Source organism: Bombina bombina, chromosome 6 (genome assembly GCF_027579735.1).
Source record: "Bombina bombina isolate aBomBom1 chromosome 6, aBomBom1.pri, whole genome shotgun sequence".
NCBI lineage: Eukaryota > Metazoa > Chordata > Amphibia > Anura > Bombinatoridae > Bombina > Bombina bombina.
In genome coordinates this window covers 918,708,785-918,735,991 of record NC_069504.1, presented here as the reverse complement: position 1 = coordinate 918,735,991, position 27,207 = coordinate 918,708,785, and the positions used below count along the sequence as shown (strand labels likewise).

At 40.8% G+C, this 27,207-nt stretch overlaps 1 protein-coding gene across 1 annotated transcript in view; it reads left to right on the top strand.

Annotated features, from left to right (window-relative positions):
- The window catches only part of RANBP17 (RAN binding protein 17), a 1,312,934-nt gene that overhangs the window by 297,344 nt on the left and 988,383 nt on the right, over nucleotides 1-27,207 (top strand). Inside the window, exon 13 of the mRNA XM_053718559.1 lies at nucleotides 24,554-24,659. Within this exon, the coding sequence (XP_053574534.1) occupies nucleotides 24,554-24,659 (106 nt within the window). The remainder of the gene's footprint in view (nucleotides 1-24,553; nucleotides 24,660-27,207) is intronic.

The following is a 27,207-nucleotide window of genomic DNA, read 5'->3' as shown; positions in this document are numbered from 1 at the left end:
GTTTTTGGAAATCTCAAGAGGCGAGATTACCAATCAATATTTTGGGACTCCGTGCGATTCTCAGGGCTCTTCAATTTTGGCCTCTGTTGAAGAGAGAACCGTTCATTTGTTTTCAGACAGACAATATCACAACTGTGGCATATGTCAATCATCACGGTGGGACTCACAGTCCTCAAGCTATGAAAGAAGTATCTTGGATACTTGTTTGGGCGGAATCCAGCTCCTGTCTAATTTTTGCGGTTCATATCCCAGGTATAGACAATTGGGAAGCGGATTATCTCAGTCGTCAGACTTTACATCCGAGAGAATGGTCTCTCCAACCAGATGTGTTTTCTCAAATTGTTCAGATGTGGGGGCTTCCAGAAATAGATCTGATGGCATCTCATCTAAACATAAAAACTTCCCAGGTACCTGTCCAGGTCCAGGGATCCTCAGGCGGAAGCAGTGGATGCGTTGACACTTCCTTGGTGTAATCAACCTGCTTATATTTTTCCGCCTCTAGTTCTTCTTCCAAGAGTGATCTACAAAATCATCATGGAGCAATCGTTTGTGCTGCTGGAGGCTCCAGCACGGTCTCACAGGTTTTGGTATGCGGATCTTGTTCGATGTCCAGTTGCCAACCTTGGCCACTTCCATGAAGGCCAGACCTATCTCAAGGTCCATTTTTCCATCAGGATCTCAAATCATTAAATTTGAGGGTATGGAAATTGAACGCTTAGTCATAGAGGTTTCTCTGACTCGGGGATTAATACTATGTTGCAGGCTCGTAAATCTGTTTCTAGAAAGATTTATTATCGAGTTTGGAAGACTTACAATTCATGGTGTTCTTCCCATAAATTTTCTTGGCATTCTTTTAGAATTCCTCGAATTTTACAGTTTCTTCAGGATGGTTTGGATAAAGGTTTGTCTGCAAGTTCTTTGAAAGGACAAATCTCTGCTCTTTCTGATTTATTTCACAGAAAGATTGCTAAGCATCCTGATATTCATTGTTTTGTTCAGGCTTTGGTTCGTATCAAGCCTGTCATTAAATCAATCTCTCCTCCTTGGAGTCTTAATTTGGTTTTGAAGGCTTTACAGGCTCCTCCATTTGATCCTATGCATTCTTTGGACATTAAACTACTTTCTTGGAAAGTGTTGTTTCTTTTGGCCATCTCTTCTGCTAGAAGAGTTTTTGAATCATCCGTTCTCTTGTGAATCTCCTTTTCTGATTTTTCATCATCAGTTTTGCGGACTTCCTTTAAATTACCTAAGGTTGTAAATTCTAACAACATTAATAGAGAAATTGTAGTTCCTTCCTTGTGTCCTAATCCTAAGAATTTTTTTGGAGAGATCTTTACATTCTTTGGATGTGGTGAGAGCTTTGAAATATTATGTTGAAGCTACTAAAGATTTCAGGAAGACTTCTAGTCTTTTTGTTATCTTTTCTGGTTCCAGGAAAGGTCAGAAGGCTTCTGCCGTTTCTTTGGCCTCATGGTTAAAACTTTTGATTCATCAAGCCCCGCCTCAGAGAATTACAGCTCATTCTACTAGATCAGTTTCCACTTCCTTGGCTTTTAAGAATGAAGCTTCAGTTGATCAGATTTGCAAAGCTGCTACTTGGTCTTCTTTGCATACATTTACTAAATTCTACCATTTTGATGTATTTGCTTCTTCGGAAGCAGTTTTTGGTTGAAAAGTTCTTCAGGCAGCTGTTTCAGTTTGATTTTTCTGCTTTTGATTTATGTTTTTTTCCTCACATTTATGAGAATTAACTTATATTTTGGGTTGTTGATTGATTTTTTCAGCGGAAAATGGCTGTTTTTATTTTTATCCCTCCCTCTCTAGTGACTCTTGCGTGGAGTTTCACATCTTTGGTATTGCTATCCCATACGTCACTAGCTCATGGACTCTTGCCAATTACATGAAAGAAAACATAATTTATGTAAGAACTTGCCTGATAAATTCATTTCTTTCATATTGGCAAGAGTCCATGAGGCCCACCCCCTTTTTTATGGTTGTTATGATTTTTATGTATAAAGCACAATTATTTCCAAATTCCTTTGTTGATGCTTTTTACTTATTTCTTTATCACCCCAATTCTTGGCTATTCGTTAAACTGAATTGTGGGTGTGGTGAGGGGTGTATTTATAGGCATTTTGAGGTTTGGGAAACTTTGCCCCTCCTGGTAGGATTGTAAATCCCATACGTCACTAGTTCATGGACTCTTGCCATTATGAAAGAAATGAATTTATCAGGTAAGTTCTTACATAAATTATGTTTTATTTATCATCCTGCACAAAAGTAAATTCAAATGCGCCCATTGCATTTGGCAAGCTTTTTGATCATGAAAGATCTTCAGACATGAAGTGCTCTTGCACCCTTTAGTTTTGTACCTTTGCAAACTTACCAGATGCTCTTTTTACTATTACATGCACCCACCGGGCCTTCTCCTACACTTACATGCATTTATCAATCCCTCACACATTCTTACAAGCACCCTACTGCCACTCTACTGCACTTGCATGTTCCCACCATAATAAAAAATAATAATTGCCAGACAAATGGCCAGTTTGGCTAACATGACTGTACACAATGACAAGAGTTGCTGGGGAGAGCTGATGGATGGGAGCGATAGTGCTGCTACAGCCCTCTCCTTTTGCAGCTAGAACATGTGAGAAGCAGAGGAAGCTGGAATGCTGTAGTCATGTAGAATAGAGTAACTTGCCAGTCATTTCTAGACTGAACTGCTAGTGACAGTTACTGGCAGCCAAGGTGAAGATCACTGTTTTTGCGTGTCACATGCAACTTATGGTTTATCACATTTCCATTATTGGCGTAAATGTATGTACAAATTATACACACACACATACAATGATCACAGTAGTAGCCTCTAATGGTTATTGTTGGTTTTACACAGGACATTTAAAATCATAAGTTTAAGCAATGCTGAAAGGTCTTATTTGAATAGCTAAGTTTCTAATGTAAAACAGGCCAAATTCCACTCTAAGCTGTTTTCTATATGACTGAATTATGTTTAATTTTTCCATTTTGCGTGTATTTGGGTCCATGTATGCAGATTTGTGGCATTTGTGCATCAATTACCAATTCAACATGTTACCTATTTGAATTATGTAATTTTTTCTTTCCTAAGATATGGAGAGTCCACAACGTCATCAATTACTAGTGGGAATATCACTCCTGGCCAGCAGGAGGTGGCAAAGAGCACCACAACAAAGCTGTTAAGTGTCACTCCCCCACCCACAATCCCCAGTTATTCTTTTTGCCTGTCAATTTAGGAGGTGAAGTTTTGGTGTCTGAAGAAAATTGGATTTCTTTTGCTACACGGAGGATTTTTGGGTATAGCTGTAGTCCACGTCAATCTCTGCAGTAGAGTAGTGGTGGTTTTAAAGCAGTTAGGAACGTGTGAGGTGGGCCTTGCTTTGTTTCCTAACTTATTGCTGCCCTAGTATAGAAAGACAGAGTAGATTTACTCTGTTCTTTCTTTTTCTACAGGTCTCTGTAAGAAGTATGTGTCCTTTGTAAGTCTAGCCTTGTAAGATGCCCTCCTGCACCAGACGGCTAGACTGTAGTGTCTTTTGTCTTCTAGGTATGAAGACTGCACTTCATGGGTTAACTATACAGATGGGGACATGATATCCTTCTATAAGTTAACTAATACTGCATATCTTTATTGGGACTTGAAAATCCTTTATGAGATAGGATTTTTTAAGGGCAGGTGCAGGCATTTATTTGTATGTGATACATTTAAGAAACGATCTTGGGCTTTCAAAAAATGTGAAGGGCTGTGTGTTTTCTCAGGTTGTGAGTACTTCAACTGGGAGACACAGTATTTTTTAGTCAGGGTGGCTCTTAGCGTTTTATTCTTGTGGGACTGAGGAGAAAGAAAAAGGTATTTCTAGGAATGTGTAACAGGAATGTTCCCTGAAAGTAAAAAAATGTTACACCTGGTAAGAAAATGATGGATCTCTGCTTTATATCACAAAACTAATTGTTTGGTATACTGTACAATAAGATGAAAACACTTTCCCTATCTTGAATTTTGTTTCTTAATTGTTAAAATAACAATGGTATACTGGTAGTCAAATAAAAAAGGATTAAAACGTATGTTGACTGAAGTTGGTCATTAGCGTTCCCATGGAAATTACTTTATACTATTGTGTGTCATTGATAGCATGTCTGCTGGCTACTAATATAAAAAATGTGTAAATGCTTTGCCTGATCTTTTATTAGGAGCTAGGATTGAAAATCTGACTCAGGGGCCCTGCAGTTAAAAATGCATTACAAGCTCAAATAAGAAAGTCAGCATGAAATACATCTGAATTGAAAAAAAATAAAAAAATAAAACAACAATTGTTTGAAATAAAATGTACTTTTGTTCATTATGCAACATTTAATTGTTAGTTTAGAGTTTTAGCTCTTCTGGGACGTTTATTGCTTAGTTCATTTATAGTCTTAAGGAATAATGTAAGAAAGCAAGCCTCAAAGGGGCAGTCTGTTAACAAAATAATTATAAATATGTGAAGGATGTGTTTGGAACTAGAAAGATATGAAAGAGGGAGTTCTACTTTTACAGGAATTTAAAAGATTCAGAATTAATAAACTGGTAAAAGGCTTTGTTTTATGTCCCAAAACAAATAAAAAGAAGTAAGAATGACACTATGCTGAATATTCAAATTGGGTTTTTTTTTTAAGACCATTAAAAAACAGAGACTTTGGTAATCTCTAATATTAGATGATGGGTGAATATATAGTTAATTTTTCTTTGATTTCTTTATAAAACATTTAATAGTTATTTCATAGTATATTATTATTATAATCTAATGTATGTTATTTATACAAAACAACTTATTTTTATGGTTGATATTGTCTTTAAAGGGACACTGAACCCAATTTCTCCAACATTCGTGTGTCCGGTCCACGGCGTCATCCTTACTTGTGGGAATATCTCTTCCCCAACAGGAAATGGCAAAGAGTCCCAGCAAAGCTGGCCATATAGTCCCTCCTAGGCTCCGCCCACCCCAGTCATTCTCTTTGCCGTTGCACAGGCAACATCTCCACGGAGATGGTTAAGAGTATGTGGTGTTTAGTTGTAGTTTTTTTATTCTACTATCAAGAGTTTGTTATTTTAAAATAGTGCTGGTATGTACTATTTACTCTGAAACAGAAAAAGATGAAGAATTCTGTTTGTGAGAGGAAGATGATTTTAGCAGACAGTAACTAAAATCCTTTGCTGTTTCCACATAGGACTGTTGAGATGAAGTAACTTCAGTTGGGGGAAACAGTTAGCAGACTTTTCTGCTTAAGGTATGACTAGCCATATTTCTAACAAGACTGTGTAATGCTGGAAGGCTGTCTTTTCCCCTCATGGGGACCGGTAAGCCATTTTCTTAGTCTCAAGCAGAATAAAGGGCTTAATATGGGCTATAAAACTGGTAGACACTTTTATGGGCAAAATCGATTGCTTTATTTGGGCACTTTATACATGTTTATGCTGGTATTTCACACTTATAAACTTGGGGAACATTTTTTAACGTCAGGCACTATGTTAGACACCTTTTCCAGTCAGGAAGGGCCTTCCCAGTTGTAGGCTGAGCCTCATTTTCGCGCCATTATTGCGCAGTTGTTTTTGAGAGCAAGACATGCAGATGCATGTGTGAGGACCTGAAGATAGTTGGAAAAGTTCCTAGAAGGCGTCATTTGGTATCGTATTCCCCTCTGGGCTTGGTAAAGTTGCAGCAAAGGCTGTAGCTGGGACTGTAGAGGGGTTAAAACTGTAACCGGCTCCGGTTTCGTTATTTTAAGGGTTAAAGCTCTGAAAATTGGTGTGCAATACTTTTAATGCTTTATGACACTGTGGTGAAATTTTGGTAAATTTTGAACAATTCCTTCATATTTTTTCACATATTCAGTAATAAAGTGTGCTCTGTTTAAAATGTAAAGAGACAGTAACGGTTTTGTTTTAAAACGGTTTTTGTGTTTTACTGACAAGTTTAAGCCTGTTTAACATGTCTGTGCCTTCAGATAAGCTATGTTCTATATGTATGAAAGTCAATGCGTCTCCCCCTTCTAAATTATGTGATAATTGTGCCAAAGCGTCCAAACAAAGTAAGGACAGTACTGTCACAGATAATGAAGTTGCCCAAGATGATTCATCAGATGAAGGGAGTAGACATGGTTCTACATCATCTCCTTCTGTGTCTACACCAGTTTTGCCCACGCAGGAGCCCCCTAGTACTTCTAGCGCGCCAATGCTTATTACCATGCAACAATTGACGGCTGTAATGGATAACTCCATAGCAAATATTTTATCCAAAATGCCTGCATATCAGAGAAAGCGCGATTGCTCTGTTTTAAACACTGAAGAGCAGGAGGGCGCTGATGATAATTGTTCTGTCATACCCTCACACCAATCTGAAGGGGCCATGAGGGAGGTTTGGTCAGATGGGGAAATTTCAGATTCAGGAAATATTTCCCAACAGGCTGAACCTGATGTTGTGATGTTGTGACATTTAAATTTAAATTAGAACATCTCCGCGCACTGCTTAAGGAGGTGTTATCTACTCTGGATGATTGTGACAACCTGGTCATTCCAGAAAAATTATGCAAGATGGACAAGTTCCTAGAGGTTCCGGTGCACCCCAACGCTTTTCCTATACCCAAGCGGGTGGCGGACATAGTGAATAAGGAATGGGAGAAGCCCGGCATACCTTTTGTTCCCCCTCCTATATTTAAGAAATTATTTCCTATGGTCGACCCCAGAAAGGGCTTATGGCAGACAGTCCCTAAGGTCGAGGGGGCAGTTTCTACTCTAAACAAGCGCACTACTATTCCTATCGAGGATAATTGTGCTTTCAAAGATCCTATGGATAAAAAATTGGAGGGTTTGCTTAAGAAGATTTTTGTACAGCAAGGTTACCTTCTTCAACCCATTTGTGCATTGTTCCTGTCACTACAGCAGCGTGGTTTTGGTTCGAGGAACTATAAAAGTCGCTCAGTAGAGAGACTACATATGAGGAGGTTATGGACAGAGTTCACGCACTTAAGTTGGCTAACTCTTTTATTTTAGATGCCGCTTTGCAAATAGCTAGATTAGCGGCGAAAAATTCAGGGTTTGCAATTGTGGCGCGCAGAGCGCTTTGGCTAAAGTCTTGGTCAGCGGATGTATCATCCAAGACAAAATTGCTTAATATCCCCTTCAAGGGTAAAACTCTCTTTGGGCCAGAATTGAAAGAGATTATCTCAGACATCACTGGGGGAAAGGGCCACGCCCTCCCACAAGATAGGCCTTTCAAAGCCAAGAATAATTCTAATTTTCGTTCCTTTCGTAATTTCAGGAACGGACCGGGCTCTAATTCTGCATCCTCTAAGCAAGAGGGTAATACCTCACAGACCAAACCAGCCTGGAAACCGATGCAAGGCTGGAACAAGGGTAAGCAGGCCAAGAAGCCTGCCGCTGCTAACAAAACAGCATGAAGGAGTAGCCCCCGATCCGGGACCGGATCTAGTGGGGGGCAGACTCTCTCTCTTTGCTCAGGCTTGGGCAAGAGATGTTCAGGATCCCCGGACGCTAGAAATAGTTTCTCAGGGTTATCTTCTGGAATTCAAAGAACTACCCCCAAGGGGAAGGTTCCACATGTCTCACTTATCCTCAAACCAAATAAAGAGACAGGCATTCTTACATTGTGTAGAAGACCTGTTAAAGATGGGAGTGATACACCCAGTTCCAACGGCGGAACAAGGAATGGGATTTTACTCAAATCTGTTTGTAGTTCCCAAAAAAGAGGGAACTTTCAGACCAATCCTGGATTTAAAGATCCTAAACAAATTTCTCAGAGTACCATCGTTCAAGATGGAAACCATTCGAACGATTCTACCCACAATCCAGGAAGGTCAATTTATGACTACCGTGGATCTGAAGGATGCGTATCTACATATCTCTATCCACAAAGAACATCATCAGTTCCTAAGGTTCGCCTTTCTGGACAAACATTACTAGTTTGTGGCCCTCCCATTCGGATTAGCCACTGCTCCAAGGATTTTCACAAAGGTACTCGGATCCCTTCTAGCGGTTCTAAGACCAAGGGGCATTGCAGTAGTACCGTACTTGGGCGACATTCTAATACAAGCGTCGTCTCTTTCAAAGGCAAAGGCTCACTCAGACATTGTTCTGGCCTTTCTCAGATCTCACGGATGGAAGGTGAACATAGAAAAAAGTTCCCTGTCTCCGTCGACAAGAGTTCCCTTCTTGGGAACAATAATAGATTCCTTAGAAATGAGGATTTTCTTGACAGAAGTCAGAAAGTCAAAACTTCTAAACGCTTGTCAAGTTCTTCATTCTATTCCTCGTCCTTCCGTAGCTCAGTGCATGGAAGTAGTAGGATTGATGGTTGCAGCAATGGACATAGTTCCTTTTGCGCGAATTCATCTAAGACCATTACAACTGTGCATACTGAAACAGTGGAATGGGGACTATACAGACTTGTCTCCAGTGATTCAAGTAGATCAGAAGACCAGAGACTCACTCCGTTGGTGGCTAACTCAGGATCACCTGTCCCAGGGAATGAGCTTCCGCAGACCAGAGTGGGTCATCGTCACGACCGACGCCAGCCTAGTGGGCTGGGGCGCGGTCTGGGAATCCCTGAAAGCTCAGGGACTATGGTCTCGGGTAGAGTCTCTTCTCCCGATAAACATTCTGGAACTAAGAGCGATATTCAATGCTCTCAGGGCTTGGCCTCAGCTACCAAAGGCCAGATTCATAAGATTCCAATCAGACAACATGACGACTGTTGCGTATATCAATCATCAGGGGGGAACAAGGAGTTCCCTGGCGATGAAAGAAGTGACCAAAATAATACAATGGGCGGAGAATTACTCCTGCCACCTATCTGCGATCCACATTCCAGGTGTGGAAAACTGGGAAGCGGATTATTTGAGTCGTCAGACATTCCATCCGGGGGAGTGGGAACTCCACCCGGAGATCTTTGCCCAGTTGACGCAACTATGGGGCATTCCAGATATGGATCTGATGGCGTCTCGTCAGAACTTCAAGGTTCCTTGCTACGGGTCCAGATCCAGGGATCCCAAGGCGACTCTAGTGGATGCACTAGTAGCGCCTTGGACCTTCAACCTAGCTTATGTGTTTCCACCGTTTCCTCTCATTCCCAGGCTGGTAGCCAGGATCAAACAGGAGAGGGCCTCGGTGATCTTGATAGCTCCTGCGTGGCCACGCAGGACTTGGTATGCAGACCTGGTGAATATGTCATCGGTTCCACCATGGAAGCTACCTTTGAGACAGGACCTTCTTGTTCAGGGTCCATTCGAACATCCAAATCTGGTCTCCCTCCAGCTGACGGCTTGGAGATTGAACGCTTGATTCTATCAAAGTGTGGGTTTTCAGATTCTGTGATAGATACTCTGGTTCAAGCCAGAAAACCGGTAACTAGAAAGATTTACCATAAAATATGGAAAAGATATATCTGCTGGTGTGAATCCAAGGGATTCCCATGGAATAGGATAAAAATTCATAGGATTCTTTCCTTTCTACAAGAAGGTTTGGATAAAGGATTATCTGCGAGTTCTCTAAAGGGACAGATTTCTGCTTTATCTGTCTTACTACACAAACGACTGGCAGTTGTGCCAGATGTTCAAGCATTTGTTCAGGCTTTGGTTAGGATCAAGCCTGTTTACAGACCTTTGACTCCTCCCTGGAGTTTAAATCTAGTTCTTTCAGTTCTTCAAGGGGTTCCGTTTGAACCTTTACATTCCATAGATATTAAGTTGTTATCTTGGAAAGTTTTGTTTTTGGTTGCTATTTCTTCTGCTAGAAGAGTTTCTGAGTTATCTGCTCTACAGTGTACTCCGCCCTATCTGGTGTTCCATTCAGATAAGGTTGTTTTGCGTACTAAGCCTGGTTTTCTACCAAAGGTTGTTTCCAACAAAAATATTAATCAGGAGATAGTTGTACCTTCTTTGTGTCCGAATCCAGTTTCAAAGAAGGAACGTTTGCTACACAATTTAGATGTAGTCCGTGCTCTAAAATTCTACTTAGAAGCTACAAAGGAGTTCAGACAAACTTCTTCTCTGTTTGTCGTCTATTCTGGTAAAAGGAGAGGTCAAAAAGCAACTTCTACGTCTCTTTCCTTTTGGCTTAAAAGCATCATCCGATTGGCTTATGAGACTGCCGGACGGCAGCCTCCTGAAAGAATCACAGCTCGCTCCACTAGGGCTGTAGCTTCCACATGGGCCTTCAAAAACGAGGCTTCTGTTGATCAGATATGTAAGGCAGCGACTTGGTCTTCACTGCACACTTTTGCCAAATTTTACAAATTTGATACTTTTGCTTCTTCTGAGGCTATTTTTGGGAGAAAGGTTTTGCAAGCCGTGGTGCCTTCCGTTTAGGTGACCTGATTTGCTCCCTCCCTTCATCCGTGTCCTAAAGCTTTGGTATTGGTTCCCACAAGTAAGGATGACGCCGTGGACCGGACACACCAATGTTGGAGAAAACAGAATTTATGCTTACCTGATAAATTACTTTCTCCAACGGTGTGTCCGGTCCACGGCCCGCCCTGGTTTTTTAATCAGGTCCGATGAATTATTTTCTTTAACTACAGTCACCACGACACCCTATGGTTTCTCCTATTTTTTTTGCTCCTGTCCGTCGGTCGAATGACTGGGGTGGGCGGAGCCTAGGAGGGACTATATGGCCAGCTTTGCTGGAACTCTTTGCCATTTCCTGTTGGGGAAGAGATATTCCCACAAGTAAGGATGACGCCGTGGACCGGACACACCGTTGGAGAAAGTAATTTATCAGGTAAGCATAAATTCTGTTTTTCTTCCAGAGGTCTGGGACTCTTGTCTTCGGTCTTTAACCCTGGAGGGAAGGTAGGGGGTTCGGTTTGCTCTATGCAGTGTTGACTGTTTTCTTTTCTTGAGTCTGTACTCCCCTTGGGTGGAAGGACATTTGATGTCCATCTTTCTTTTTTTTGCGTCTGCTGCTGGGAGGGGACGCTCCTGGGAGCCCGGTATTTTTCTGGTTGGGAGTTGTTTTCGAGATTTTTCGGCGTTACTCTGTGGGTTGAGTGCCACGATGGCTTAGGGTCAGCTTTGCTGCCTGGAGGCTGGTCATTGTGAATTCTTGTTTCAGGTGGCTTGATGTTCTCTTGGAGAGCTCTTTGTTAGCTGCTGTGATGGTTATCCTGTCTCTGTTGTCTATGCCTGTCTAGTCTGTCGACTTGACTATGATGCAACAGGGAACTCGCAGTTTTCTGGAGCACCTTATGTGGTATGGTACTGTGTCAGGGAAGGGTGGCCCTCGGGTCATCTTAGTGATGTTTTTATCCTGAGTATGGACTTCTTTTCTGTCTCCCTAGGCGATAGTACTGTAGCAACCTTGGGTTGCTCTAAGTTTGTTTTGAGCCCGTGTTGGATGGTCCTTTGGATCTCTTCTGGGGTTATCTATTCTCCCTCTCAGGGGGTAGATAGAGGTTCTTGACCTTTAGGTCGTGGGTACTTTTGTGGGAGTCGAGAGCTGCTGGGCTGGCTTATTGGAGGCTTTTGTGCTCAGCAGACTCTGGGTCTGAGTGGTCTCTAGCACGGCTTTGCAGGTTATGTAACTGATGTGCAGTTACCTGGGCTTCCATTTTTTTTATCTGTGTCGTTTATAATTTTTTACAGGGTGTCGGGTAATTTCAGGCTGTGGTGCCTTTCAAAGGGGCCGCATTTTGTACCCACCCTTTGTTTGCATTCAGTGTCCTCTAGCTTGGGTATTTTCCCAAAAGTAATGATTGCAGCTGTGGACTCTTCCTGTTTAAGAAGAAAACAAGTCTTGATAAAGGCGCAGGAGAGCGCTGAAACGCGTAGACAGACTATCGAGTGTGGATTTCGAAAGCCGCTACAGAACCAAGCAAGCGAGGATTCCAAGGAGATACACTCCCCCCACGATCCGGTTACCTGATTGGCCTCCAACGGAACACGTGAGACACACGACGTCAGGGAGAGGAAGCAAGCCGCCGGGAACTTCAAACGGAGAGACGCTGATCCTCCATTAAGGTATACCATCGGGCGTACAGCTTCCCAAGACCCCAAAGATAAACAAGGTAAGACACAATCAGAAGTCCGGTTAGGGGGAGTGCAACACTACATTGTCCAGATTTGAAGACACGGAAGATAAGTAAAAGAACTCAGTTGTGGCCACAACTTCACTACATATTTTTCGCAAAAAATGTATACATAATCTAAGAGTAAAACTAAGACACACAAGGAGAGTGTGCACTGGAGTATCTGATACCACATCACTAATCAGACTCTAACAGCCTTCTTATGTAAAAACTGACTTTTAAACAAAGTTTTTTATTATATGTATGCCAACAATAGGTGGCTAACGGAATCATTCTGAATTTATCTTAGTAATATTTTATCTGTATAAATTTTATTTGTATCTGCAATTATTTTTATTTTTTATTTTTTATTTTGTATCTGCATATATAACGTGAAATTTCATATAAAAATATTTTTGAACTTTAACTAGTTTGGTGTCATTAGATAGATATATCAATTTGGTATGAACTAATACAGAGGAGCAATCCATTTATTTTACGACTAATTAAGGGATTTAAAGGCAAAATACGGAACTATATTTTAAAGGCATAAAACGATATTAGGTCTCAAGGTATATACTATATGCACTATTAGCATAATATATGCACTATTAACACTATTAGCATAATATATGCACTATTAACACTGTTTAAAACCATAGGTTAACACTAAATAACAATAATATAGTGTTGACCATTTATAATCACGAGGTGATAGATAGACACTTGGAACAATTGGAAATACACATGAATAATATATAATAGATAATACATATAATTACCACATACAATAGTCCAACTCACAGCTAGAACTATTAGCGCTCCCCACACCCCCTCACACATACCTGTTTAAGAAGAAAAACATAAATTATGCTTACCTGATAATTTTGTTTTCTTCTGTTCGCCTGTGCTTTGTCTATGAGGCGGCAGTACATTTTTGTTCTTCTGGCACCTTTTTTCACCCTGATATTTCTCCTACTGTTCCTTGTTCCCTATCATTGAACCAAATGTCCACAGCACTGTAGATTCTTGTATATCTTTATTATAACAACCTTGTTCCCTAGGTAGAATGACTGGGGGATTAGGGAAGTGGGGAGGTATTTAAAGCCTTTGGCTGGGGTGTCTTTGCCTCCTCCTGGTGGCCAGGTTCTGAATTCCCAAAAGTAATGAATGTAGCTGTGGACTTTTCCTGTCAGAAGAAAAGAAAATGATTAGGTAAGCATAATTTATGTTTTTAGGTTGCGTACGTGATCTCTCCTCTCTAGGAATATTTGTTCCGGTACATACTGCACAAAGAGGTTTGGGGTTTTATTCACACCTTTTTGTGGTTCCAAAAAAGGAGGGAACTTTTCATCCAATTCTAGACTTAAAGTGCCTAAACAAGTTTCTTAGTGTTCCCTCTTTCAAGATGGAGACAATACGGTCAATCTTTCCTCTGGTTCAGAAAGGACAGTTTATGACCACCATCGACCTGAAGGATGCATACCTTCACATTCCGATACACAGGGAACATTTTCAGTTCCTGAGGTTTGCCTTTCTGCACCAGCTCTTGCAGTTCATAGCTCTTCTGTTTGACCTAGCTACTGCTCTAAGGATATTTTTGAAGGTTCTGGGAGCTCTTCTAGCCATTGCAAGAACACAAGGTATTGCAGTAGCGCCTTACCTGGATGATATATTGGTACAGGCATCATCTTTTTGTTTAGCAGAGGAACACTCAGAGTCCCTTGTCAGTCTTCTTTGATCACATGGATGGAAGATAAACTTGGAAAAGAGTTCTCTTACTCCAAGTACAAGGGTGAATTTCCTGGGGACAATAATAGACTCTATACCCATGAGAATATTTCTCACAGATCAGAGACATTGCAAGCTAACTACTGCTTGTCTTGCCCTCCAGGCCTCCTTGAGACCCTCAGTGACCCAGTGTATGGGGGTGATCGGACTCATGGTGTCCTGTATGGACATCATTCCCTTTGCCAGATTCCATCTCAGACCCTTACAACTATGCATGCTGAGACAATGGAACGGCGACTATTCAAATCTGCCTCAACAGATTGTGCTGGACAACCTGTCGAGAGACTTGCTCTCTTGGTGGATCTGTCCAGATCATCTGTCCCAAGGCACGTGCTTCTTGAGACCATCCTGGGAAATTGTGACTACGGATGCAAGCCTTTCTGGCTGGGGAGCCGTTTGGGGTGCCAAGAAGGCACAAGGGCTGTGTACTCAGGAGAAGTCCTCCCTTCTGATCAATATATTGGAACTCTGGGCAATCTTCAATTCCTTGAAGGCTTGGCCCCTTCTGGGTTCGTCCCAGTTTATCAGATTCTAATCAGACAATATAACCTTGGTTGCCTACATCAACCGTCAGGGGGGAACTTTAAGTCCCTTGGCGATGAGAGAAGTATCTCAGATACTAGAGTGGGTGGAGACTCACAGATGTGCGCTGTCAGCAATCACCATTCCAGGTGTGGACATCTGGGAAGCAGACTTTCTCAGCAGGCAATCCTTTCACCCAGGGGAATGGTCAATCCACTCCGAGGTGTTTGCAGAGATATGCAGCAAGTGGGGGACGCCAGAGATAGATCTTATGGCATCCTGCCTCAATACCAAGCTACCCAGGTACAGGTTGAGGGATCCTCAGGCAGAACTGATAGATGCCCAATCAGTACCATGGAGGTTCAGACTCATATATCTTTTTCCTCCATTACCGCTTCTCCCTCGCGTAGTTGCTCACATCAAGCAGGAGCGAGGATCAGTGATTTTGATTGCTCCATCGTGGCTTTTGAAGGATGTGGTTTGCGGATCTGGTGGGGATGTCCTCATCTCAGTGGAGGGTTTTCGGAGAGTGTTATCGACACTTTGGTTCAAGCTCGTAAGCCAGTTACTTGTCGTATCTACCATAAAGTGTGGAGGACTTTCTTGTACTGGTGTGTAGAGTGTTGTTTTTCCTGGCATAAGGTTAAGGTTGCCAGAATTGAATCTTTTCTCCAGGATGGACCAGAGAAGGGTCTATCTGCTAGTTCCCTGAAGGGACAGATATCGGCTCTGTCTATGCTACTGCATAAGAGATTGGCTGAGCTTCCCGATGTGCAGTCCTTTAAGACTCTGACTAGGATCAGATCTGTGTTTAGATCTGGGGCTCCGCCTTGGAGCCTCAATCTTGTTCTTAGTGTTTTGCAGCAGGCTTCGTTTGAGCCTATGCATACTGTTAAATTGTTATCTTGGAAAGTTTTTTTTTTGGCTATTGCCTCTGCGTGCAGAGTTTCTGAGATTTCTGCTTTGCAATGTGACCCCCCTTATCTTGTTTTCTATGCTGATAAGGCGGTTTTACGTACTAAATTAGGGTTCCTCCCTAAGGTGGTGTTGGATCGTAACATTAATCAAGAAATTGTTGTTCCTTTGTGTCCTAATCCTTCTTCAGTGAAGGAACGCTTGCTTCTCAATCTAGATGTGGTTCGTGCCTTGAAGTTCTATCTTCAGGCTTCTAAGGAATTCAGACAATCTTCCTCTTTGTTTGTCATTTACACAGGGAAGTGTAAGGGGCAGAAAGCTACTACGACTTCCCTATCTTTCTGGTTGAGGAGTGTCATCCGCTTAGCTTATGAGACAGCAGGGCGACAGCCTCCTGAGAGGATAACGGCTCATTCCACTAGAGCAGTGGCTTCCTCTTGGACTTTTAAGAACAAAGCCTCTATGGATCAGATTTGTAAGGAGGCTACGTGGTCCTCCTTACACACTTTTTCTAAATTTTACAAGTTTGACGTGTTTGCTTTGGCTGAAACAGCTTTCGGGAGAAAAGTTTTGCAGGCTGTGGTGCCCTCAGAATAGTGTCCGCATCTTTTTTGTTTCCTCCCACTATTCCTTCAGTGTCCTCCGGAGCTTGGGTATAGTTTTCCCAACAGTAAATGATGAAGTTGTGGACTCTCTCCCTGCCTTATGGAAGGAAAACATAATTTATGCTTACCAGATAAATTCCTTTCCTTCCTGGCAGGGAGAGTCCACAACCCCATCCGTGATGTATTTTTGTTGGGTGGCTCCTTTTTTATATTATTTCTTCTGGCACCTTTATACCCTGATGTTTCTCCTACTTTTCCTTGTTCCCTCTGCAGAATGACTGGGGGATAGGGGAAGTGGGAGGGCTATTTAAGCCTTTAGCTGGGGTGTCTTTGCCTCCTCCTGGTGGCCAGGTGTTGTATTTCCGAACAGTAAGGAATGAAGTTGTGGACTCTCCCTGCCAGGAAGGAAGGGTATTTATCTGGTAATCATAAATTATTATGTTTTTTAAACAATAACACTTTTAGTGTAGACTGTCCTTTGAAGCTACTATCGGCATACCTAGGTTTTCTCTTCAACAAAGGATATCAAAGGTACAAAGCAAATTTGATTATAAAAGTACTTTGGAAATATATTTAAAAGGACACTGTGTCTATCTGAATTATGAAAGCTTAATTTTTACTTTACTGTCAATTATCACACACATTTTCTTTATATGTACCTTACTATCATTGCAGTGTCCAATTTGTGATTTATAAAACAAGGGTTGTTGCAAAAGAAGAACCTCCGTTGTGCCACATAGCGTAGAGAGAGTGATTAAAAAGCACAAATTAGCCTGATAATGTTTGTTTAAATGTCTGGAAAGTTTAGCTCTGGAAAGAAATTTTACAGAAATAACTTTTTTTAATTAGTCTGTCAAGTGCTTTATTATCTACTAAACTGCTTATCTGGCTACATTGAAACATAGGCTATAACATTAAATGGAAATACACTCTGGGCCAAAATACTAATCTTTACAAACTTTCTATTAGAGCTAGAAAAGTCTGCAATAAAATGTAAGTAATAAAGGTGTTAGCTTAGTCTTTCAACAAGGGATTAGAATCCTGCATTTCTATGGAATATTGAAGCTATGAGAATATGGTTTTTATTCCAGCCTAAAGATGATTTATGTGTAGTTATAAATGATTGTTATTTCTTTCTACTGCTTTGAAAATCATGTGACTACCATGATTGGTTATTAATGCCATTTGTAAAACTGCAGGCATTTGTCACTAATCCCTTTAACTTTGACTTTTGAAATCAAACCTTAAAATTAAAAAAAAAAAAATAAAGTTAAAAAAATAAAATGTTCTTCCTTTTTTATCATATTTTTAATGAATGTTGCAAATATAAATACATGTTACAACATTGTTGTGAAAAATATTTTTTTCTAGCTTTAAATTTGCCTTTTTAATCTTATGATGCTATTTAGTTTTAAAACTGTATAGATCTTTTCATTGATGCATTTACAATGAGCCATTTTAGTTCATATAAATTAGAGTCATGGATTGCAAATAAGCAACATAAATAAAAAACAAGGAAGTGTACAGCAATATCATTTGAGGTTTACATGAAATTATTCTGTAGGATTTATGTATGTTGGATTTAAATAATTCACAGTTTGAGCAAAAAAATGGATGTTCCCTTTATTTATATGAAAAGTAGATAGACATCCTATGTCTCCCTTAGGCATGTTGTGAGTTAGATGTTGAAAGTAAATGATTTTTTACAGTTTAGTAAAAATGTTGCATCTGTTTATAACAATTCAAAGTACTGTAGATATAATTCAAACATTTTAATCATTATACCCAAGGGACTGTGAGTGGTGGGTTGTAATACAATAGTTAACAATTGATTTGTTGAGTGGTCAGACAATCACTACTTGTGGATACATATATTAGCACACTAGTCCTGAAAATATTGACATGGTTATGTTATATGTGTCCATCATTGGTGTGTGTTGCTTTAAAGCATAACTTTTATTAAAGCATTTTTTTCCAAATGAAAAAAGAAAAAAAATCTCTCCAATTTTACTTTTTTTAATAAAGTTTTTTGACGTGATAAATCAATGTAAATTTCTCCTACATTGGTGTGTCCGGTCCACGGCTTCATCCTTACTTATGGGATATTCTCTTCCTCTACAGGAAGTGGCAAAGAGAAACACCCAGCAGAGCTGTGCATATAGCACCCCTTAGGCTCCGCCCCCCCAGTCATTCTCTTTGCCACTCTGAACAAGTAGCATCTCCACGGGGGTGGTAAAGAGTATGTGGTGTTAGTTGTAGTTTTATTTCTTCTATCAAGAGTTTGTTTTTTTAAAATAGTGCCGGTTTGTACTATTTACTCTACAACAGAAAGTGATGAAGATTTCTGTTAAAAGAGGAGTATGATTTTAGCACCAGTAACTAAAATCCATTGCTGTTCCCACACAGGACTGTTGAAACCAGAGAACTTCAGTTGGGGGGAACAGTTTGCAGGCTTATCTGCTTCAGGTATGATCAGTCATTTTTCTAACAAGACCAAGTAATGCTAGAAGACTGTCAGTTATCCATTCTCGGATAGGTAAGCCATTTTCTTAGACTCAGTAACAGAATTAAGGCTTATAACTAGGGCTCTATGCTGGTTGACACTTTTGTGGGCTAAGTCGATTACCTTTTATCAGGTTTATGTGACATTTTAAGTGTTTTTCAGACTTAAACACTTTTGGGGAATTTTATTTACGCCTGGCAATTGTTTAGACGCCTAATCTTGTCAGAAAGGCCCCTTCACTCTGGAATGCAGAGGGGGGAGGCCTCATTTTCGTGCCTCAGTTGCGCAGTTGCTTTTTCTCTAGGCAGTTCATGCAGCTTCACGTGGAGTATCTACATTGAAAAACGGACTTCAGGGAGGCTTATTACTTATCTGAATAACCCCTAAGGAAGGTAAAACGCTGCAGTAGAGACTGTGGCGTGGGACTGTAGTGTCTTTAACTGGTTAATTATTATTATTAGCTCCGGTTTGGGCATTTAAGGGTTAAATTGTCTGAAAATTGGTGTGCAATACTTTCTAAGCATTAAGACACTGTGATGAAAATTTCATAAAGATCGGATATTTCTTTGATGGTTTTCTGACATTTCTGTAATAAAGTGTACACTTTTATTATTTAAAGAGACAGTAACGGTTTTGTATAAAATAATTTTTATTGCATTAAAACTTTGCCTAAGTCTGTCTAACATGTCTGTGCCTTCAGATAGCCTATGTTCTGTGTGCATGGAGGCCAAGGTGGTTCCCCCATTAAATGTATGTGAAAATGCGCAGTAGCGTCCAAGCAGATAAAGGACAGTACTGTCACTTTTAAAGAAGTTGCCCAAGATGAGTCTTTAAATGAAGGTAGTGGGGATAGTTCATCTTCCTCTCCTTCTGTGTCAACGCCAGCTTTGCCCGCGCAATCGATACCTAGTACATCTGACGCGCCTATGGCTGTTACTATGCATCAATTAGCAACAGTAATGAATAATTCTCTAGCAGCCTTTTTATCAAAAATGCCAGTTTTTCCTAGAAAGCGTGATTGCTCAGTTTTTAAATACAGAGGATGAGCAAGCAGACGCAGGGAAATTTCTTCTGTGGTACCCTCACATCAATCTGAGTTGGCGGTGAGGGAGGGCCTGTCTGAGGGAGAAATTTCTGACACAGGGAAAGTTTCTCAGCAGGCAGAGACTGATACCATTGCATTTAAATTTAAACTAGAACACCTCCGCGCCCTACTTAAGGAGGTGCTAGCTACACTTGATGATTGTGATCCTTTGGTGATTCCAGAAAAATTGTGCAAAATGGACAAATTTTTAGAGGTACCAGTGCACTCTGATGCGTTTCCGATACCCAAGAGGGTGGCGGATATAGTGACTAAAGAGTGGGAGAAGCCAGGTGTGCCATTTGTTCCCCCTCCTATATTTAAGAAAATGTTCCCCATTGTGGACCCCAGAAGGGACGCATGGCAAACTGTCCCTAAGGTTGAGGGGGCAGTTTCAACTTTGGCTAAGCGCACAACTATACCAATAGAGGACAGTTGCACTTTCAAAGATCCTATGGATAAAAAACTAGAAGGGTTACTTAAGAAAATTTTTGTTCAGCAAGGTTTCCTTCTGCAACCAATTTCGTGCATTATTCCTGTCACCACGGCGGCGTCTTTTTGGTTCGATGAACTAGAAAATTCGCTCCAGAAGGAGACTCCTTATGATGAGGTCATGGACAGAATTCACGCACTGAAGTTGGCTAATTCATTTATTTTAGATGTCGCTTTTCAATTAGCAAAATTAGCGGCGAAAAATTCAGGGTTTGCAATAGTGGCGCGCAGAGCGCTTTGGCTAAAATCTTGGTCGGCGGATGTGTCGTCCAAAACAAAATTGCTTAATATTCCTTTCAAGGGTAAAACCCTATTCGGGCCAGAATTGAAAGAAATTTTTTCAGACATCACTGGGGGAAAGGGCCATGCCCTCCCACAGGATAGACCTTTCAAAGCAAAAAATAAGTCTAATTTTCGTTCCTTTCGCAATTTCAGGAACGGACCGGCACCTAGCTCTACAGCCCCTAGACAAGAGGGTAATGCATCCCAGCCCAAACCAGCATGGAAACCATTGCAAGGCTGGAACAAGGGAAAGCAGGCCAAAAAGCCTGCTGCTGCTACCAAATCAGCATGAAAGGATAGCCCCCGATCCGGGACCGGATCTGGTAGGGGGCAGACTCTCTCTCTTTGCTCAGGCTTGGGCAAGAGATGTCCCAGACCCCTGGGCTTTAGAGATTGTCTCTCAGGGGTATCTCCTAGAATTCAAGGACCTTCCTCCAAAGGGAAGGTTTCACATGTCTCGCTTGTCTTCAGACCAGACAAAGAGACGGGCATTCTTACATTGCGTAGAAGACCTTTTAAAGATGGGAGTGATACACCCAGTTCCAAAAGCAGAACAAGGACTGGGTTTTTACTCAAACCTGTTTGTGGTTCCCAAAAAGGAGGGAACGTTCAGGCCAATTCTGGATTTGAAAATCCTAAACAAATTCCTCAGAGTTCCATCATTCAAAATGGAAACTATTCGAACAATTTTACCAATGATCCAGAAGGGTCAATACATGACTACAGTGGACCTAAAGGATGCATATCTGCATATTCCAATCCACAAGGTTCACCATCAGTTCCTAAGGTTCGCCTTCCTGGACAAACATTATCAGTTTGTGGCTCTTCCCTTCGGATTGGCCACTGCTCCATGAATTTTCACAAAGGTGTTGGGGTCCCTTCTTGCGGTGCTAAGGCCAAGGGGCATTGCGGTAGCACCTTACCTCGACGACATCCTAATTCAGGCGTCATCCTTCCACAAAGCAAAGGCTCATACGGATATTGTTCTGGCCTTTCTAAGGTCTCACGGGTGGAAGGTGAACATAGAAAAAAGTTCTCTGTCTCCGGTCACAAGGGTTCCCTTCCTGGGAACAATAATAGACTCGGTAGAGATGAAAATTTTTCTGACGGAGGTCAGGAAGTCAAAACTTTCAAATGCTTGTCGAGTTCTTCATGCCATTCCTCAACCTTCTGTGGCTCAGTGCATGGAGGTAATCGGTCTAATGGTTGCGGCAATGGACGTAGTCACTTTTGCCAGAATTCATCTCAGACCACTGCAACTGTGCATGCTCAAGCAGTGGAATGGGGATTATGCAGATTTGACTCCCCAGATACAAATGGACCAGGAAACCAGAGACTCGCTCCTCTGGTGGTTGTCTCAGGATCATCTGTCTCAGGGAATGAGTTTCCACAGAACGGAGTGGATCATTGTCACGACCGACGCCAGTCTCCTAGGCTGGGGCGCGGTCTGGGACTCTCTGAAAACTCAGGGTCTTTGGTCTTGGGAAGAATCTCTTCTCCCAATAAACATTTTGGAATTAAGAGTGATATTCAATGCGCTCCTGGCGTGGCCTCAAATTCATAAGATTTCAGTCGGACAACATGACGACTGTAGCGTACATCAATCATCAGGGGGGAACAAAGAGTTCCCTGGCGATGATGGAGGTATCCAAGATCATCAAATGGGCGGAGGATCACTCCTGCCATCTATCAGCAATTCACATCCCAGGAGTGGACAACTGGGAAGCGGATTATCTGAGTCGTCAGACTTTCCATCCGGGGGAGTGGGAACTTCACCCGTAGGTTTTTGCCCAGTTAACTCAACTGTGGGGCATTCCAGATCTGGATCTGATGGCGTCACGTCAGAACTCCAAAGTTCCACGTTACGGGTCCAGGTCCAGGGATCCCAAAGCGACATTAGTAGATGCCTTAGTGGCGCCTTGGTCGTTCAATCTAGCTTATGTCTTTCCACCGTTTCCTCTTCTCCCCCGGCTAGTAGCCAGGATCAAACAGGAGAAGGCTTCGGTAATTCTGATAGCTCCTGCGTGGCCACGCAGGACTTGGTATGCAGACCTGGTGAATATGTCATCGGTTCCACCATGGAAGCTACCTTTGAGGCAGGACCTTCTAACTCAAGGTCCATTCGAACATCCAAACCTAGTTTCTCTGCAACTGACTGCTTGGAGATTGAACGCTTGATTCTAGCGAAGCGTGGTTTTTCGGATTCAGTCATAGATACTTAGATCCAGGCTAGAAAGCCTGTCACCAGGAAGATTTACCATAAGATTTGGCGGAAATATCTCTGCTGGTGTGAATCCAAGGATTACTCATGGAGCAAGATTAAGATTCCAAGGATACTATCCTTTCTCCAAGAAGGATTGGAGAAAGGTCTATCAGCTAGTTCTTTAAAAGAACAAATATCTGCTCTGTCTGTTTTGTTACACAAGCGTTTGGCAGCCGTGCCAGACGTTCAGGTGTTTGTACAGGCTATAGTCAGAATCAAGCCTGTCTACAGACCTGTGGCCCCTCCATGGAGCCTAAACTTAGTTCTTTCAGTTCTTCAGGGGGTTCCGTTTGAACCTTTACATTCCATAGATATTAAGTTACTATCTTGGAAAGTTTTGTTTTTGGTTGCTATTTCTTCTGCTAGAAGAGTGTCTGAACTGTCTGCTTTGCAGTGTCATTCACCCTATCTGGTGTTCCATGCAGATAAGGTTGTTTTGCGTACTAAACCTGGTTTCCTTCCAAAAGTTGTTTCTAATAAGAATATTAACCAGGAAATTATTGTTCCTTCTCTGTGTCCTAATCCAGTTTCTAAGAAGGAACGTCTGTTACACAATTTGGATGTGGTTCGTGCTTTAAAGTTCTATTTACAAGCAACTAAAGATTTCAGACAAACATCATCCTTGTTTGTCGTCTATTCTGATAAGAGGAAAGGTCAAAAAGCGACTGCTACCTCTCTTTCCTTTTGGCTAAAGAGCATCATCAGATTGGCTTATGAGACTGCTGGACAGCAGCCTCCTGAACGGATTACAGCTCATTCCACCAGGGCTGTGGCTTCAACATGGGCTTTCAAGAATGAGGCTTCTGTTGAACAGATTTGTAAGGCAGCGACTTGGTCTTCTCTGCATACATTCACCAAATTTTACAAATTCGATACTTTTGCTTCTTCGGAGGCTATTTTTGGGAGAAAGGTTTTACAAGCAGTGGTGCCTTCCGTTTAGGTTACCTGACTTGTTCCCTCCCTTCATCCGTGTCCTAAAGCTTTGGTATTGGTTCCCATAAGTAAGGATGAAGCCTTGGACCGGACACACCAATGTAGGAGAAAACAGAATTTATATTTACCTGATAAATTCCTTTCTCCTACGGTGTGTCCGGTCCACGGCCCACCCTGGCATTTAGTCAGGTTTAAATTTATTTTTCCAAACTACAGTCACCACTGCACCTTATGGTTCTCCTTTTTCTCCTAACCGTCGGTCGAATGACTGGGGGGGCGGAGCCTAAGGGGAGCTATATTCACAGCTCTGCTGGGTGTTTCTCTTTGCCACTTCCTGTAGGGGAAGAGAATATCCCATAAGTAAGGATGAAGCCGTGGACCGGACACACCGTAGGAGAAAGGAATTTATCAGGTAAATATAAATTCTGTTATTATCAGGACTACTGTGCTAATATATGTATCCACAAGTAGTAATCATCTGATAACTCAACACGTTTGTTTAAATATACATAGCACCTTATTAACCCCTGAATAAAGTGAAGCCATTGGCTAGCAAATTGGATATTTCAGTAGTGCCATTGGCTATCTCTTAAAATTTGCCATTCTGACTTTTTATATTTTATATTATAATCTCAAACATGTTTACTGTCCCTTTAGAAGAAAATCTGTATTTTGTGACAGCATTTAAAAAATTCTGAGGCTGCAGTTGTTAGTGACTTGTACAGGAAGTTCTAATATTAATTTCTGTGATCTATGAGTATATTATGTTTGTTGTATAAATAGTGCGCCAGAAATATTTCTCAATTCAAAAAATATTTATATTGATTTCTACTTTTTCACCAGCCTTATTTGAAAAGTGTGTACTCCATTATTTAGAATAAAATAATAATTTTAAGTTGTAGACTAATTTGTGCATCACTTAACATGCATTTTGGAATTTATTAATTTTTAATGTTTGTCATTATTGTTGTTCATGATATTTTGTAATTCCCTATAGTCTATAATAACTGTTTGTAAGTGTTTTTATGAAATGATATATATGATTTTTCTCTATATTTTTTTTTATGCTAGGGCGCCTTGCGTGGCTTATATACTTTGTAGGTACTGTAATTGGAGGACGTTTGACCTATACCAGTAGCGATGAGCATGATGCTATGGATGGGGAGCTCTCTTGCAGGTAAGGTCCCCCCCAGTTATTTGTTGTATCATCAGGACGTTTGTACACAATATTAAAGGGATATGAAACCCACATGTTTTCTTTCATGATTCAGATAGTGCACGCAATTTTAAACAACTTTCTAATGTTCTTCTATTATCAATGTCTTTGTTCTCATTGCATCTTTGGTTGAAAAGCATGGGGTGTAAGCTTAGGAGCCTTCCCATTTCTGGAGCACTATATAGCAGCAGTTTTGCAAGAATGTTATCCATTTGCAAGAGCACTAGATGGCAGCACTATTTCCTTTCATGTAGTGCTCCAGATGCCTACCTAGGTATTTTTGTCAACAAAGAATGTCATGGTAACAAAGCAAGTAGAAGTAATTTGGAAACCTTTTCTGTATGCTCTGTCTGAATCACAAAATAAGTTTTGTTTTTTGTATCCCTGTAAATATGATACCATTATATTGTTAATGTTTTTGTATATATGCATAGTATGTATAAGTAATGCATTACTATGAACTGCATGCAGAATAAATAGTGTAAAGGAGTCAAAACTCTTTTTAAGATGTTCAGTAACTTGTATCCCTTACAGTTTACAGAAACACCAGTTGAAAATATTCTATCCTTCCTGACTTCCTTTACTTTAGCCTTTCAGAGCCCAGATGTAAATGAACTCCTGTTCTAATCCAAGCAATCACTGTGTAGCATGCATATGTACAGTTGCAGGAAAAAGTATGTGAACCCTTTAGAAATTACTGGATTTATTATTTATAAATTGGTCTTAAAATCTGGTTTAATGTTCATCTAAGTTACAGTAATCAACAAACACAATCTGTTAATAACACACAAATGATTGTGTTGTTCTTGTACATATTGAATAAATCATTTAAATATTCACAATATAGGTTGGAAAAAGTATGTGACACCTTAGGCTAATGACTTCATTTCCAAATCTAAATAGCTTGTGTTGATTATGGTTTCCAATTTATTAAACAATATTGGGGGTGTGGGTTAGAGCTTCTTTGACTTATAAAAAGCACTCAAACTTTTTGAGTTTCCTATTCACAAAAAAAGAGCTCTCAGAAGACCTGCGATCAAGAATTCTTGTGTTGCATAAAGCTGGAAATGGTTACAAAGTGATCTCAAAGAGCTTAGATATTCATCTGTCCTCTGTTAGACAAATTGTCTATAAATGGAGAAGATTTAGTGCTGTGGCTACTCTCCCTAGAAGTGGCCGTCCATCCATGATGACTCAAAGGGCACATCGCACAAATCTCAATGAGGTAAAAAAGAGCCCTAGGTTTACAGCTAAAAACTTGAAGAAATCATTGGAACTGGTTAACATCTCTGTTCATGAGTATACTATACAGAAAATATTGAACCAACATGGTGTCCATGGCAGGACACCACAAAGAAAGCAGCTGCTATCCCAAAAAAGTCATTGCTGCACGCCTGAAGTTTGCCAAAGACCATATTGACACTACACAATGCTACTGGGAAAATGTTTTGTGAACTGATGAAGCTAAGGTTGAGTTGTTTGTCAAGAACACACAACACTATGTATGGAGTAAAAACGGACACCGCATACCAACATGAAAACATCATGCCAACATTTAAGTACAGTGGAGGGAGCATTATGATTTGGTGCTGTGTTGCTGCTTTGGGGCCTAAACGGTGTGCAAGCACAGCAGCCAACTTAAACCCTTGGTTGAGGTTATTGCTGCCAAAGGAGGATAAACTAGCTATTATATCCAAGTGTTTACCTACTTTTTCCACACCACTGTGTTTAATGGGATGTGTTTAATAAAGATATGGACAATTATAATTGTTTGTGTCTTGTTAGCTTAAGCATATTGAGTTTGTCTATACTTGTGACCTTAATGAAGATGATGTGACATTTTATGACCAATTCATGCAGAATACCAACTAATTCCAAAAGGGTTCACATACTTTTTCTGTATACAGGATAAATTCCAACATTTTATATACCTGTATGTAATGTTTTATAACTTTTTGTTTACTATGCTTCATTAAAAGTTCTATAGGGCCAATTTTATTACTATTGAACCTGTATTTCTTTGTGTTTAACAATTGGGGGGGACGACGACATAGTTAAAGTACAGCAGAGAACTACTAGTCCAGAGTGGAAACTGCCACTGAGCCAATTAGCAGGGCTTGTTGCATAGCTGGGTCATGCAACTGGAGCTGCTGATTGTGTCAGTGGCACTTTCTGCTCAAATATTTTAACTATGTGATAAAATAACCTGCTATAACCAGTGATAGGGTGCATTTTTTCACTATAATGTCCCTTTAAAGTAAGAAAGGAGAGTTATTTTTTTTTAAATTAATTTATCATACTGTATATTTAAAAAGAGAGGGGTAAAGAGCAAAAGAGAGGTGGAGCGAGAGAGAGCGCTAAAGAGAGGGGAGGGGGGGGGGGAGAGCAAGTGGTGGGACCGCTGTACTGCAAAAAATGGCCTGTGTAAACGGGCTTTAGGACTAGTGTTTAAATAAAACATTATTGTCTATAGATGTCCCAAGCCTTTGCAGTTTTCCAAGCAGTGCCC